Source organism: Phoca vitulina, unplaced genomic scaffold (assembly GCF_004348235.1).
Source record: "Phoca vitulina isolate PV1807 unplaced genomic scaffold, GSC_HSeal_1.0 scaffold1, whole genome shotgun sequence".
In the NCBI taxonomy this organism is placed as follows: Eukaryota; Metazoa; Chordata; class Mammalia; order Carnivora; family Phocidae; genus Phoca; species Phoca vitulina.
In genome coordinates this window covers 54,248,984-54,266,638 of record NW_022589704.1, presented here as the reverse complement: position 1 = coordinate 54,266,638, position 17,655 = coordinate 54,248,984, and the positions used below count along the sequence as shown (strand labels likewise).

Below are 17,655 nucleotides of genomic sequence, written 5' to 3'. Positions count from 1 at the left end.
ATTATTCCCATGTTGCAGATGAGGAGATTGAGACTTAGAGATTAAGAAATTCTCCCAAGGTCACACTAATGGAGACTACATATTATGGTACACCATAATAAAGAAAAAAAAGCATTTTTTTTGAAGAAGAGTAGCATTAAAAAATGAAGAAAAACACACCACGTTAAAAATATAGAAATATATAGTAGAAGCAGTGGTGAAAGGAAAGAGAAACTTTCTGAGAAACTTTTCTTCATTTCAGGTCAAAATGAAGACAAGGCATGACGCAGACAGATCTCAAATTCTCAGCCAATATCACACCCTCCCCCTACCTGCCTTTTGCCGGTCCTCCCAACAACCTGTCTTCTCTATAGCCATCGCTGCCACCCTGGGGACTCTCCTTTCCCACTGTCAGCTTTCAGATATCAAAGGCAACTTTGCTTTCATTCTGTCTTCAGAGTGCGAGTAGGGCCCAGAAGAAATAACAGCTGCTACAAAGCCGATTGTCTGTAACTCTGATAACACCTCTAGCCATGATTCCAGGCAGCAGGAAGGCAAGTCAACTGCTGAGGAAGCTGGGAATTCTGCTCTGGAAGAAAAGGTGGTTATGGGGACAATATTAAATACAAGCTGGGAGTTGAAGGAGAAGAGCAAGAAATAAAGGCTCATAGAAATAGGAGAATATCAACTGGGGAAGAACAAGAAAAAGTAAGGCAATGAAGAGAATAGAATGCAATTCTGGGTTCTAACAAGTGCCATCCAACTAGAAAGAGATTTTTTTTTTTTTTTTTTTAGCCCAAACACACAATACAAATGTGGAAGGAATAGGAAGGAAAATACTTTGTGATTGTTCAACTTCTTAAAGAATCTTCAACATTCCAATTATTAAATGTTTCCTTTCTTCCTATTTTCCAAGATTACAGAGAAACAGACACTTGTGAAAGTTCATTCATTGGTTGCTTGACCTAAAACTATCAGTCTTCAAGGAGGGTATAATGAATAAGGCACCTAATCAATAACAAAAGGTTAATGAAGAGGGTATTTTGACAGGCATCCCTGACTATGAAAGTGTTATACTGACAGACACCTCACAAAAATGTGAAACTTGGTTTTAGTCCAAGCCAGTCAATTTTCTATGTAAAACTGTCAACTTTCAGATGAAATGGAGAAAATTTTGCCCTCAGTCTTCTTCCCACCACTTTTGCTATTCTGATCAACAGCTACCAAACTCTAGAGAAACAGGTAGCTCTATTAGACACTGGAAGAAGTGCTCATCAAATGACCACAAAACTTTCAATTCTTATGAACCCTGAAGAAGTCTCATAGAAAGCACATCCAGTTTCATCATGTTCAGTGAATAGATACTAAAGAAATTAGAATTGACTGGCTTTCGGATCTGGCATTTAATATCAAGTTCAAATCGCCGTGAAAATGAAAGGCTTAGAAATAGCAGAAAACAGCATGTTGGGTTTCCTTTTCCACTTGAAACTAGCAGGTTTACCCTGCTGATCGCCTCTGGAGTTGCTAAGAAAATTACCAATATTTGTTTGTTTCACAAACTAAAAACCTACATGCTCAGTCCTGTCAAAAGGTGACAGCAGAAAATGCTATATTCAAACCTCAAGATAAATAATCCCTCTATTTGTCCAACCTTTCTAAACTCAGTAACAGAAACAATTAAAAAGGCCCACTCTTCCTCTGATTTTCCTCCTCTGTTCTTCTTCCCTACCTTGAAATGCATGCAACTTTAAGCTAAGGGATGTGAAAGGAGTTTGGTACTTTGTTTCCCGTCCAACTCTGAAAGAATGAAATTTATTACAGTCCCAAAAGACATCAGAGACACCAACATCCCATTTTCTTCAGACTAATACTAGTATTCTGGAGCAGACTTTTTTTTTCAAGCACCTCACAAATGCATTCTAAAGCCATACAGTGATATTCTTAAAGATAAGGAATCTTGACAGAGAAACATGTGATATTAATGAGTGCAAAATGTAGTCCTTGTGATATGTGAACTGTTCACAAACCACTGTGTGTTCGGAAAAGACCATTACATCAAAGATGGTGTAGTAACATTCTAACTGGTCTAAACTCAGAGGGAATTTAAGTAGCAAGATTAGTATTGTAAAGAATCTAAATTAATGTGTTCCTGGATGCCAAAGGGTAACAGAAGGCTTAGCTTCCAAGCCAATGGGGCTCTGGAAGGGGGACAATGCAAAGTCCTACCTGGTAGGCATCAGGAATGTTGACCGTTTCTCCATGCTCCCCGACATAGCCAATGATGCCTTTGCCCCAGGGGACCTGCACCTCGTTTGAGTTCTCTGTGCTGCTGCACGGCAGCAGTGGGGTTCCTGCATGCACATCAAAGAATTTGGAGACCAAGCTCTTCTTGCCAGCAGCTGCCCCTTCCACCAGGAAGAGAGAGCAGCGGTCAGCGTCCACCATGAGGCAGACAAAGATGAGGATCTTGTAGCTCAGGCTCGTAAGGTCAAGGTCATTGGAGATATCCTTGACCAGTTCCAGGAAGAACTGACGCTCATTATGCTTTTTGAGGTGGCACTTGTAGTCCATGGCCGTAGGGGGGTACTGAGGCAGATTCACCCTCGATTCCAGCAGGGCACTGAGAATGTGGGCCGTGGTGGGGGGCAGGGAGCTGGCCTTCCGGAGAAGTGCCCTCCGCCGCACACTGCTCAGGGGCTCCTGGGCCCGGGAGGTCACCTGTTCATCGTAGGTCCTGTTCACGTGGATGGCCTTGGAGCGAGCAAAACTCTTCCTGAGCTCTTTCTGAGAAGCTCTCCGCTGCAGGCTCCCATCGCCCCGGCTGCCACTGGCCCAGCTGGGACTCAGGGGAACCCCGCCACAGTCCGCGCCACCCGGAGCGGGCTGGCTGTTGGCCGAGCTATTTGGTCCAGTGCCACCAGCAACACTGCCGCTGCCTCTGCCACCACTGTGAGCCGAGCTGCCGGTGCCGGCCACTGCGGGCCTTGGGCCTACCGCCCCCTGACTCCCACCGTGCCTCTGCAGCCACTTCTCCACCATCTCCTGCTTCCCCTTCCGCATCAAGTAATCTTCAAACAACTCTGGGTGTCTGTCCAGGAAAGTTTCCACCTCCCCAAAGTCCAGGCGGGAGGCTGTCATGGTCCCAGACACAGCTTTCACGGCCACTCTACACTCGGACCAAACGTTTACCTACCCCAGCCCTCTAGCTGGTCCTGCACATGGCTATCCCCACCAGTCTTCCCAGCTCCGTGCGAGCTCCGGCTGAGCAGAGGAATCTCAGCTGGGAGGGGCCCCTTCCTTCGGGCTCGGAGAGTGGCTGGCAAGAACCCCACCCCCTTGTCCTGCTACTCCTGCTCCGCACAGGTGCCCCCACTGAGCTGCTGCCGTGGCCACAGTTCCAGTCTGGAAAGCCGGAGCTATCGCTGTTCTGGCTCCGGCTGCTGCCGCCGCCCGCTGCAGCTGTACCCGGCTGAGTGGACCACTGTGAAAGGGAGGTAGGGCAGGACACGCCCCTGAGTGAGGCACGGAGCCCGCGGCAGGGGGGGGGGGGGGGGGGGGGGTTTGGAGGGAGGCTCGGGCGCTGGACCAGCCGGAGTCCACCGCCCAGGATGCCCGGTGGTTCCTGGAAGAGACTTTGAACCGCCGGAATCGGCGCCTGGGAACGCGGCCGACTCCTGATTGGAACACGATTAAAGGGGGAAACGCACCTTGTTCCTTCCCCCTCCTCCCATCCTTACTTCCCCAGCTCTCCCAATTCCCCGTCCCTTAATCCTCCAGCGTTTCCAGGAGGCCCCAGGGGAGCCCAGTGGGAATCCAAGTACTAGGAAGTGTTGGTGTTTTGCAGGCATCAGACCCAGAAGCTGACTCCGAGGAAATGAGGATGCTCAGAGAAAGGGAGGATTATTTTTCTGGGATGTGACTGTGGATTGTTGGTTCCTAAGATTCCTGGGACTGCCCGCTAACACTGCCCAGCTCCTGTGGGCTTTCAGTAAATATTAATGGAACTGGATTTCCCTGAAATTAGCAAATGAAGTTACCCATTAGCTTATGACTTTAACCAAATTCATGGACCTGGGAGAGTGGGAAAAGGTGGTACATGGAGGGAGGGTATAAAACACAGTTCCTTGGATTAGGGTGACCTTACCTAGCAGGGGCATATAGCAAGGCAGACTTAAGGGCAGTCCTGCATAATGTTATGGGTGGTTTCTCTTCTTTTCATGGATGACTGACCATCTCTTCCTTCTTTCCCCACTCAGTCTGGCAAGGCCACCAATGCTTCCCTTCCTACCAACATCCTAGGTCTTTGTGGGTAAGGATTTCTCCTCTGTGAGAAGGTTTTCTTTCTCCAGACCTAGGGATGCTCCAGATCTGGCTTGTCTCAGCTAGTTAGACCAAGAATAACATCAAGTTTCCCTTGGGCCTTTTCCAAACCTAGTGGTTAAATGTAGGTGATTTTCCAGGAAAGAACAGCAGGCTGATAACACTTTCTTGATGCTCAAGGGTCTCCTCTTTGGTGAGAAACAAAAGCAGACTGGGAACTATCTAGTTCCCTGGGACAGCAGGACAATCTAGACATGTTCTTACAGAATGACAGCAATGAGGGTAATAGAAAAGAGCTAGAGAGGAAGCAAGCAGTGACTTTACAGTGCTTCCATGTGGCAGGCACACACAGATGACCTAACACAGTAAGTAAAGATTACTGCCGGAAGATGTCCTCAGAGCTAAGCAGACAAGGTGTATCAAGTACTTGCTATGTATTGATCATTTTATTTTTTTTTAAGTAGGCTCCACACCCAACATGGGGCTTGAACTCACAACCCTGAGATCAGCATGCTCTACCTACTGACCTAGCCAGGTGCCCAACACTGATCACTTTATGGTTTTTTTTTTTAAGATTTTATTTATTTATTTGAGAGAGCAAGAGAGAGCATGCGCCTGGGGCGGGGAGGAAGGAGGGGCAGAGGGAGAGGGAGAGAATCTCAAGCAGACTCTGTGCTGAGTGCTGAGCCAGATGCAGGGCTGGATCTCATGACCCTGAGATCATGACCTGAGATGAAATCAAGAGTTGGACGCTTAACCAACTGAGCCACCCAGGCACCCCAGCAGTGATCACTTTAAATTAAGAGATTAGTTTATCCTCGCAACAGACTTAGGAGGTGGGGAGTCTTCTTGTACTTTCAAGATGGAGAAATTCTGAGAAGTTGAGTAACATACCCAAGGTGCACAGTCAGTGGGTGGCAGAGCTTGGGTGCAGATCCATTTAGTTTGGCTCCAGAGTGAGGCACGCTCTCAGCCACATCACCGGACTGTCTTCCACCTGTGTCAGCTGAGTCCTATGGGTGCCAGGATTTAGGCTAGTAATAGAGATGCAGGGGCTGGAGCAGAATATTCTCTAAACACCCCTCTAACAGCACAAGGAGTTGCACACAGGAGAAAGGCTCTTATTCAAAAATTCCAAATTTCCCAGCTTAGTTAGCATGATTAAGAACATGGCCTTGGCACTGAAAATGCAACTGTGAACAAAACAAAGGCTCTGCCTTCACAGAGAAGGTGGGGAGACAGCCAATACACAAAGAAGAAAATAAATACACAGAATAAGAGAACATTGTGATAAGTGCTGTGAAGAAAAACAAAACTTGGCAAGGGATTAGATAAAGGGATGAGGTAGTGGAAAGGCTCTTTTGGGCAGGGGACACCTGAGCAGAGATCTGATGGAAATGAGGGAATGAGTTATGTTGATATCTGGGAAAAAGAATGTACCAGGCAGAGGAAGCAAGTGCCAGAGTTGAGGTATGCAATGTATTTGGAGTATTTAAGAAACAGGAAGAAGACCACCTAGCAGACAGTGAATCAAGCACAGAATATTGGTAGTCTGGAGATGTAGGCTGCTAAGGAAATCGTGGTGATCAAGAATTAAATTTTAAAAAACAATCAGCACAGTGCCTGATACATAGAAAGTGCTCAATAAATGTTAGCTGTTGTATTACTTTTATGTTATCATTGTTATCATCCTACGTGATAGTGTATGGAAACCTCACTGCATGTGATCACATCTCTAGTAACTTGAGTGGAACATCAGCAAAAATGGTCAAAGTGGTATGCCGGAACTGGCTTGCAGAGGCTCACAGAGCCCATTTTAGCATCTCTTCCCAACTCCATGTTCAGTGACATTATGTAGCTTGCAGTCATCCATGATGGGAGTATTTATATGATAGAAGTCAACAAATGCTACAAATCAGGATTTTTTTTTCCAGATTGCTAGTTGTTAAACATTTACCAACATTCAGTGAAAACAATTCAATTGTTCATCAACTGATGAATGGATAAATAAAATGTGTTATAGCCATAAAGTGGAATATTATTTGGCCATAATAGAAAGGAAGTATACATGTACTGATATAGGCTACAACTTGGAGGAACCTTGAAAAGTTTAAGCAAAGTGAAAGAAGTCACTCACAAAGGACCACATTTTGTATGATTTCGTTTATATGAAATGTCCACAACAGACAAATCCAAAGAGACAGAAAGTAGACTAGTGGTTGTCAGGAGATGAGAAGAGGGGAGATAGAGATGAAGCAGATGACCACTAATAGGTACAGTTTCTTTTTGAGTTAATGAAAATAATGTTCCAAAATTAATTGTGGTGCTGGTTACACAATTCTGTGGCTATACTAAAATCCATTGAACTGGGCGCCTGGGTGGCTCAGTTGGTTAAGCGACTGCCTTCGGCTCAGGTCATGATCCTGGAGTCCCTGGATCGAGTCCCGCATCGGGCTCCCTGCTCGGCAGGGAGTCTGCTTCTCTCTCTGACCCTAACCCCTCTCATGTGCTCTCTCTCATTCTCTCTCTCTCAAATACATAAATAAAAATCTTAAAAAAAAAAAAAAAAATCCATTGAATTGTACACTTTAAATAGATGAATTGTATGGTATGTGAATTATATCTCAATTAAGCTGTTATAAACCAACAACAACAAAAACCGTTTACCAGGACATGACTGGTTATAATGCAGCAGCAATGTTGTGCATGGAGGTAAGAAAAGCAGTGAGCATCCTCAAAGAAGGGAGAGACCAGCCCTGGTCTGCTTGGAAACAGGTTTAATAGTTAGTCATTTCCTTAATCCCATCTTCCATGTATTCATTATAAAAGCAGTTGTTTAGCATTTATCGGAGCTTACACTTTCATGTTCCAGGCTCTTGGAGCAAAAGGAGACTAAGATAAAACCTCTGCCTTTGATTGAGGATCTCACAGTCTACAGCACCAAGAGCAGTGAGAGTAGAGAAGAATACTGGGAAGGGTGGGAAAATGAATTGAGCATTTGTGGCTTGGTTTTGAATTGGCTCCAGCTTTATTCCCTGCTTGGTTTATGAGGTCACTGAAGGAGTCAATGGTTGAGGAAGAAAGTAAGAAAGTGACAGAGAATACTCATAAGATAGTCCAGAGGGCTGTGATGGAGGGCTGCATAATAAGATGTGTGTTGATGTGGCCCCAATTGCCATTTCCTCTTCATTTTCAATTTGTAGAATAGTGTGTGTATTAGTCATGGTCCCAAGAGAAAATAGAGCACACTCAAAATAATTTCAAAAGGGTTAATTTATAAGAAGACTGATTACAAAGGTGGAATATATGTAAACCACTGGGATAATGAAGACACTTGGGACTAAAAGCAACAGAGAAATCACCACCCCCAGACCTGATGGGAGGGTCACCAGGACTCAAAAGGACAGAGGCTTACATAGTAACAACTGCCTTCAGAGGAATAGTGACAGCCTGTCAAAAGACATCAACAGCTCAAGTTGACCTCAAAGGAGGAATATCAGAAATAAATACCTTGAACTCATTCTCCCTCCCTCCTATCATGACTAGACCCAACTAGAAGCTAGAAGGTGTTGGAGCTTGTTGATAGAATCCATATGGGTCGTCCTTCCTAGGTAGAGAGTAGCAGGGACAAAGAAGGATCTGTATAAGCTATGGAGGGACACATGGAAAATATTTGGCTCAATATGGAATCTTGAAGACGTCCCCTTATGAAATAATGGATGCTATAGCTCCAATTTTCTGCAATTCTGCCCTCTTCTCTGTATAGTTCTGCGAATTCCACCAAAACTGTCTATGATAGATTCTACAACATTTGCAGTCAACAGAACCCTACTGTAGGACACTAACCCTGAAAAGGTATGATACTGTGATGATAAATCAATCAGCTAAAGGAAAAAGCTCTACAGACTCCCCCTCTATATACCCCTTCTCCTTTCCACCAAGACAGAAATATTGCCCATGTAGCCTCTCATTGGAGAATGGAGAAGATAAAGGGGCCTTCCCACTTGTAGTTTTCAAGAACAAGGGCTTCCTCTTTGATCCAAGTATTCATTACTTTATCACTGCCATTGTCAATTAGCATTTATTGATTGATCACTCTCCCTGTCAAAGCACTGGCTTACATATGCAGGATAACTTTTGTTATTCCGAAGGGGGCCCATTACATTTTAGCACGAGATGGAACTTTAGAGATCATCTAATAATCCACTTTCATTTTGTACGTGTGGAAACTGAGATCTAGAGCAGACATTTAACTCCTCCAAAGTCATCTGCTAAGCACAACTTCTGATCTGCTCCTGGTTCTATCCCACCCTTACCAACATCCCACAACTTGAAACCAGTATCTTGAAGCCCAATGAATTTCTATCTCCTAAGCTTGTTTCCTAATTATTCCATCTCCTAAAACAGACTTTCACTATGTGAACAATAGGCATCATCAAATAGATTGATGCAATTTTCCAAAATGAAACATTCACTTCAAAAAAATTAAAATTGGCATATTATTATTTTAGGAAATAGAGGTCCATGGGATCAAATAAAAAAAGGGTTATTCCAATTCCAAAAAGATTAAAGATCTCTAAACTGTAAATTCCACACAGAGATATTTATATTTATCTTTATAGGAATTTAATATCAGAATTTGTTCATAGTCTATGCCAAATCCAAAACCTGAGGAGCTATATTATTTGGAGTTTTCCAGAGAAACAGAACCAATAAAACCAAAAAGTATTATATCCATATACATACATATATACATACATACATACATTTACTATGAGGGACTGGCTCACATGATTATGGAGGCTACGATATGCTGCCTGCAAACGGGAAATCCAGGAAAGCCAGTGGTATAATTCAGTCCAAGTCTAAAGGCCTAAGAACAAGGCGAGAGAGAATAATATAAATCCCAGTCCCAGGGCAGATGAGATGTGGTGTTCCAGCTCAGTGGTAAGGCAGGAAAAAAAGGCTGCCTTCCCTTTTCTCCATCTTTTGTTCTATTTAGGCCTTCAGCGGAATGAATGGATGATAATCTAATCACACTGGAGAGGGCAATCTACTGAGTCCTCCAATTCAAATGTTAATCTCATTAGAAATACCCTCACAGACACCCCAAAACAATGTTTAATCTGGGTACCCTGTTGCCTACTCAGGTTCACACAAAAAATTAACCACTGCAGGTGCCTTACCTGGTTTTAAATTTTGTAAGCACTCTCTTCCCCCGTTCTATTTGTGTAGAATCTTAACATGTGCCTATGTTTAAATCCTAGTAGTGATTTCACCTTAATCCAGTACAAGTTTGTAACCCACAGTAACTCACAAGAGAATAATAAATTTATAAAGTAACTGTGTAGACGAATATATGCCACACAGGGTAAATTAGATTAGCATAAAGGTGAAAGTTACTTTCTCCTTCATATAAAAAGTGCTGCTGCCACACTGCCCTTCTGCACAAAGGTTTATCAAGCTTGCATCATACTTGGGAACTCCCATTGGCCAAAGCCAATTATATAGCCAAATGTAGAGTCAGTCAGAGGAGTGACAAGAATATGAATCCTCACAGGTATGGTTTGTTGGGAGCCACTGATTTAGCAATTAACCACACAAGCTCCCTCCTAAATCCCCAACCCACATTTCCAACTGCTACAAAGCATTTGCTCCTATATGTCTCACAGACACCTCAAATTTATCATTCCTAAGATCACTCTCATTGTTCCCCATCTTAAACACTCAACCTGAGGATTATCTTGCCTCAGAAATTTCTTTTTGAATCCAGCTTCTCTTCTCCAAACCCACTTGACTTAATTCAAGTCTTCATCATTTGTCCATTCTCTAACAACCAGTGTCGAATTCCACATAACAAGTGTAATAACGGCACAGCCTTGCCTATAAACTTTTATTTGTAGGATTAAGTCCTTGTCGAAGATATGCAGTGGGTTGAATGGTAACCCTCCAAAAGATATGTCCTCCCAGAACCTGTGAATGTGATCTTATTTGGAAAGAGGGTCTTTGCAGATGTAATTGAGGATCTCAAGATAAGATCATCCTAGACTCAGGGTGGGTCCTAAATCCCATGACACTTTTCCTTCTAAGATACAGAAGAAAAGACTGAGACACATAGAGGAGAAGGCAATATGAAGACAGAGTAGAGGTTGGAGTGATGAATCTATAAGCCAAGGAACACCAAGGATTGCTGGCAACCCATCACAAGCTAGGAAAGAGACATGGAACAAATTCTCCCTCAGAGCATCCAGAAAAAAATCAACTTTCCCAACACCTTGAATTTGGAGTTCTGGCCTCTGGAACTACCAGAGAATAAGTTTCTGTTGTCTTAAGCACCAGGTTTGCAGTAATTTGTTACAACAGCCCTGAAAAACTAATGGAAGATCCTTCATCACTGCACCTCTATTTTCCATCTCTCTTCTTTTCCTTATCTTCTGCTACTCCCTGCTGTATATTCTCCAAGCATACAGATCCCATCTCCCTTCTGGGCTTTCCCCTGAAATGCTCTTCTCTCCTTTCCTGCCTCTCAAACTTCTATTTTCCATTAAGACCTATTTGAAATGTCACATCCTCTATGAATTTTTATCTGCTTTCATGTTATGAAGCTGTGTTCTGTCTTCCAGTGTGATCTGTCCTCCTGGTTCCACATATTTTGGTCAGCTATCTGCTATAAATCATTTAATATTTGGTATTTGTTCAACCCAACATGATGTATTTAATTCTCCTTTAAAAATTTTTTTTACGTTAAAGCACATTTCCTTACTCTTTTATCTTTTTTCAATTTAGAAATTGAAACCACTCTGATCAATAAGCCCACCTGTATTCATAATTATATTAAAGAATAGTAAGTACCCAGAAGGCAAATTTTTTTAATTTCAAAGATACCCAGGTGAACAATGATGACCAATGAAGATAGAAAAATAAGCTTCATATGATAAGCCAGACAAGTACTGTATGATATCACTTCTATGTGGAATCTAAAAAAGTCAAACATGTACCAAAAAAAAAAAGGAGAGAGAGTATATGTAAAACAGTAGTTACCAGGGGAAGCAAGATGGGGGATAAGACTGATGGTGTTTAAGGGTACAAACTTGTAACAAATAGCCACAGTAATGCACAGTTTATTAAACACAGACAATAATATTGTACCACAAGTATGTAATATGATAAATATCATTACAACCACAACCATATTATGATATATAAATATATCAAAGTAACATGATGTACCCCTTTAATTTATACAATGTTGTTGTCAAATTTACCCAATAAAGAATTTTAAAAAAGAGAGAAAAAAATACACTACAATATTATGCCTTAATAAGTGTTTTAGATATTGTTTTCTTCTTCTTAAAAATAGATATTTTATCTCAGAAGAAAAATTAGCAATAATCAAAGTATCTTGTTGAAGAATGATTTGTTGATAAAGTAAATTGATTGACTTTTAACTATTTCAAATTATTTTCTCTACATTTGGAAACTCAAACTTAGTAGAATATGGACAGATTGAATATTTTAAAAATACCTTGAATCTTTATAAGGTAACATTGTTACAAATATCTTAAACTATCGAAGGCTGAGTTAGATATTGAGGATATAAAATAATGTAAGGATATCCCTTTCCTCAAAGAACATTTACAGTCTAGCTAGGAAAACAGAATATTTACATTAAAGTACAAATGACAACATAAGGTACAATGCATTGATTGAGTATAACAAACAATGAAATCTATATAAGAAATCACAAATATTCTTAAATGCCATATAATGTTTGTATTCAATAATAATCCACAATTAGTATTAATATTGAAAGTGTAGATCTACTAATAATCAGAACAAAATGCAGAAAAAGTTGGGGGAAAATTCCACAATGAATGATTTGGTTTTTACTTAAAGAACTAATATAAAAGGAGGGTGCAAACTAAATTCAGCAATACATTAAAAGGATCATACAGCATGATCAAGTAGATTTATTCCAGGGATGCAAGAATGGTTCAATATCCACAAACAAGTCAATGTGATAGGCCACATTAACAAAATAAAGGATAAAAATCATATCATCATCTCAATAGATACAGAAAAAGCACTTAACAAAATTCAACATCCATTTATGACAAAAACTCTCAACAAAGTGGGGATAGAGGGAATGTACCTCAACATAACAAAGCCATATATGACAAGTCCACAGCTAACATCATTCTCAATGGTAAAAACCAAAAGCTTTTCCTCTAAGATTAGGAATAAGACAAGGATGCCTACTCTCACCACTTTTATTCAATGTGGCATTTTGGAAGTCCTAACTAGAGCAATTAGGCAAGAAAAAGAAATAAAATGTATCCAAATTGGAACAGAAGAGGAATAACTGTCACTATTTGCAGATAGAGTGATATTATATAGAAAACTCTAAATACTCCATCAAAAAACTGTTGGAATTAATAAATTTAATAAAGTTGCAGGATACAAAGTCAATACAAAAATCTGTTGTATTTATACACACTAATAATGAATTATTAGAAAGCGAAATTAAGAAAACAATTGCATTTATAATTGCATCAAAAAGAATAAAATACCTAGGAATAAATTTAAGCAAGAAAGTAAAAGACCTATATATTGAAAACTACAAGATATTAATGAAAAAAATTGAAGAAGATACAAATAAATTCAAAGACATTCCATGCTCAAGGACTGAAAGAATCAATATTGTTAAAATATCCACACTACCCAAAGTAATCTACAAATTCAATGTAATCCCTATCAGAATTCCAATGGCATTTCCACAGAAATAGGACAAATAAATAATCCTAAAATTTGTATGGAATCACAAAAGACCCTGAATAGCCAAAGCAATCTTGAGAAAGAAAAACAAAGCTGGAGGCATCATGTTCCCTGATTTCAAACTATATTGCAAAGCTACCGTAATTTAAAAAATATGGTATTTGCATAAAAACAGACATATAGATCAATAGAACAAAACAGAGAACCAAGAAATAAACCCATGCATATATGGTCAATTAATTTGTGACAAATGAGCCAAGAATACACTGTAAGGAAGGACAGTCTCTTTGATAAATGATGTTGGGAAAACTGGACAGCCACATGTAAAAGAATGAGGCGAGAGATCTTACACCATACACAAAAATTAACTAAAAATGGATTAAAGACTTGAATGTAAAACTTGAAACCATAAAACTCCTAGAAGAAAACATAGATAGTAAGCTCCCTGACATAGGTCTTGGTGATGATTTTTTTAATCTGACACGAAAAGCAAAAGCAAGAAAAGCAAAAATAAACAAGTGTGACTATATCAAACTAAAGAGTTTCTGCACAGCAAAGGAAATCATCAAGAAAATGGAAAAGCAACTTACTGAGTGGGAAACAATATCTGCAAATCATATAACTAATAAGGGGTTAATAATCAAAATTTATAAAGAATTCATATAACCAAACAGCAAAAAAACCACAAAAAATCCAGTTTTTTAAAAATGGACAGGACATTTTTCCAAAGACATACAGATGGCCAACAGGTACATGAAAAGGTGTTCAACATCTTTAATTATCAGGGAAATGCAAATCAAAACCATAATTAGATATCACCTCACACCTGTTAGACTGGCTGCTAACAACAAGAAATAACAAATGTTGGCAGGGATGTGAAGAAAAGAGAACTCTTATGCACTGTTGGTGGGAATGTAAATTAGTGCAGCCACTATGGAAAACAGTATGGAGGTTCCTTAAAAACTTAAAAATAGAACTACCATGGAGCACCTGGGTGACTCAGTCAGTTAAATGTTTGACTTTGGCTCAAGTCATGATCTCAGGATCCTGGGATGGAGCCCCATGTCAGGCTCCATGCTCAGCAGGGAATCTTCTTGCCCTCTCCCTCTCCCTTTGCCCCTCCCCACCACTTCTGCTCTCTCGCGTGTGCACATGCATTCTCCCTCTCTCTCAAATAAATAAACAAAATCTTTAAAAATAAATAGAACTACCATATGATCAGTAACTCCACTTCTGGTATTTACTCAAAGAAAATAAAAACACTAACTTGAAAAGATGCATCCCCATATTCACTGCAGTATTATTCACAATAGCCAAGATACAGAAACAACCAAAGTGTCCATTGATGAATGAATGAATGAATGGATAAAGAAAATGTGGTATATACATACAATGGAATATTATTCAGCCATAGAAAAGAAGGAAATCTTGCCATTTGCAACAACATGGATGGACCTTGAGGGCGTTATGCTAAGTGACAAACAAAGACAAATACCATGATGATCTCACTTATATGTGAAATCTTAAAAAACAAAAAAACAAAAACACCAAGCTCATAGATACAGTGAACAGATTGGTGGTTGCCAGAGGCAAGGGAAATGGGTGAACAGGGTCAAAAGGTCCAAACTTCCAGTTTTAAAATAAGTTATGGGGATGAAATGTATAGCATGGTGGCTATAGTTAATAATACTGCACAGTATATCTGAAAGTTATTGGAAGAGTAAACTTAAATACTCTCATCACAAGAAAACAATTTTTGTAACTACGTATGGTAATGGATGCTAGCTAGTCTCAGTATAGTGATCATTTTGCAATATATACATATATGGAATCACTGTGTTTTACTCCTGGAACTGACATAATATGTATCAATTATACCTCAATAAAAACAAATTTAACAAAAATAGAGCAAACTAGCACCTAGGGTGTGACTGACAGGTAACTTAAAGAGCAAAGAGGCTGGGTCCAACAGAGCGACTGTCTGAAGTGGAAATATGAGCAAAGGAAATGCTTATACATGTTTATGGTAGATGGTGTCTTGTTTGCCATCTCTTCCTTCTAACAGGATGACCTACTACTGTTATGTGACTTGCCATTCCTCCTGCAGGGAGAGTATATGTCCCCACCTCATTGGCGTTGGGCTTAGCCACTTAATGTTTGGTCACTGGAATGTGAGCACATATAACATATGCCATAGCTGAGCAGAAGCTTTATGAAGAAGCATCAGGAGCTACTTCCAGGGCTTTTGATCTTTCCCTCTGCCACAAGAATGGGAATGTCCCATATAGGTACTTCCCCTTTAACCTAAGTTAGATGACTCTTAGAACCCAGAGAATGAGAAAACACTTAGAACAGAGCCACAGCTGACCACAGGCTACATGCCCTGTAAATGATCAATAAGTGTTTTGTTGTCGCAAGTCCGTAAGATTTTCTTACTGTAGTAGAGTTGACTAATATAGAAACGCTACCTAGATGTAGGGTGCTGCTCCACAGCCCTGTCTTTAGCATCAGATAGTGGGCAGCATGGAAACTGTCATGTGGAGCTAGAAAAATGGTGAGCCATATTATGTAGGGATTAAATATTTCGTGAATGAAACTGTCACCTGCAATTACTTAATGACAGGTAATAAACCTAATGAATTTATGGCTTTGGGTGAAGAGAAATGAATGGTTGTGCAAATAAAATACATTTGAAAGTGAGAGATCTAGCCCAATCCCCCAAATTTTATAAATAGTGCCCCTTTCTGCACCCCTTCCTCTGCCTTGTTAGTGCCTGTCATCAGCTCTTATGCCCTCATGCAACACCCCCTGCCATGGTGGTGCCCCACTCCCACCTGCCTCTACTACCATCATATACTGTGCTTAAATGAGTCCCCCCTTTGTGGAGAATGAGGAATTCAGGCTGAAGAAATGCATGAAATTGTGATTTTGAACTCACAAGTTGATGATAATGATCACTGAGTGAAAAATATACAGAAGAAAATTTGATTCTTAATTCTTCCCCATGTTAATATTTTAGAAGAATGTGATGATGATGGAGAATAAGCAAATACTCTCAAATCATGCTGTATTATACACAACTTCCTGTGGGACACAAGGGTTCAATTAAAAAAATTACTCTTCTTGAAAACTAAATAGTATGTTGTTTTCCACAAGAACCACTGACTAGAGGTTTTCATCTGGAAAGTACTTTACTCCCTAGTATAAAAAAGTTTAAGAACACAGCAACTAACAATGTTCCTTGCTTTCTGAAGAGTTCCCTCTGTTCCTTCTGAAACCCACAAATAATTGCCAAGTTAACTGATCTCACATTTTTACTTTAATTAAATGAAACAACACTTTATTCTTCCAGATCCCTGTCAAATATATTTTAGAATTGCCTATGCTAAAAGTGACAAATCTTATATAATCATCCCACTGTCTGTAACACTTTTCAAATATATTTTTGTTGATATGCAATCAGCATAACATTTCCTTTCTACTGAAGTTTCCCAGTTCCTGTTAATGGTCCTATAAAACAAGGATACTACTTCTTTCAGATTTCATAAACATAACAATCTATTCTCTGATTAATGTGAATCTTTTTTCTATTGAATCTTTAATTCAAGTTTAGGAGACAATAGCAGACTTCAGTAACTTGACACCTTAGATGGTTGTAAAGTTCATTATCCTTTCCTTTGCTCTGTTAAAGTACCCCAAATTTAGGTGGGAAAGTACCTAGAGAGCAAGCCCCTTGGAGGTTCCTGTTATTGTAAGGAGGTGTGTTGCACAGACACAGTACCTCTATCAGTTAGGGTTTGACCAGGGATGCGGGACCACTGTGAGAGATGTGAATAATGGAGTTACTAAAAGAGACCTTAACACAGTTTGGGGAGAAGCTGAGGAACACAGGTCCAGAAGGGAGCACCTAAGGATTAGAGCAAAGTCACTAAGATCACAAAGGAGAGCTGGGGAAGGCTATGGAAGGTTGTTGGCTCTGCATTTGGTGATGAGCCTAAAGTTACTGTAGGTCAACAGCGCAGATAGTCAGGAAGGAGAGCTGGGAGCAAAGTAGACAGAGGAAGGACAAACCTGTGAGGACAAACTGGTACCATTCTGTCTGTTTCTCATCATTCCAAACCTTTATTATGTGGATGGCCCAAGACTCAAACTGAAAGAGATCTGGGAGAAGTTGGAGAAGCTGAGTGCCCAGCTGTTGCCCCACCACATAAAGGCCGCTGTCAACAGATTAGTGATAAGTCTGAGTTGCACCTGGGGCCCTGCGCTGACCTTACAAATGTAAAGGCCTTTGTCTAACTCCACTGCTTTCTAAATCTCAGGCAGATTTCTCATGTGACGAGCCCTAACCAGGAACCATACAGAGAAGAGCAGTCACAGTTGACACAAGATAAAATTACATAGTATCCAAAAGTCCCTTCATGTAAATTGACCCTAAGATGGATTTAAGCCTCTCAGAGACCACATATATTCATTCAGTAATAAAACCTATCATAGTACAGAATCTTAATTACTGCATTTATTTGCAAATTTTCCTCCAAACTTTTTTCTAATACCAGAAACATCACTATCAGCAAAGAGGTA

At 40.3% G+C, this 17,655-nt stretch overlaps 1 protein-coding gene across 1 annotated transcript in view; it reads right to left on the bottom strand.

The window, feature by feature from the left end:
* PDE11A (phosphodiesterase 11A) overlaps positions 1 to 3,117 on the bottom strand; it is a 382,098-nt gene extending 378,981 nt beyond the window's left edge. The window contains exon 1 of the mRNA XM_032407415.1: positions 2,206 to 3,117. Within this exon, the coding sequence (XP_032263306.1) occupies positions 2,206 to 3,117 (912 nt within the window). The remainder of the gene's footprint in view (positions 1 to 2,205) is intronic.
* Between the last annotated feature and the right edge of the window lie 14,538 nt (positions 3,118 to 17,655).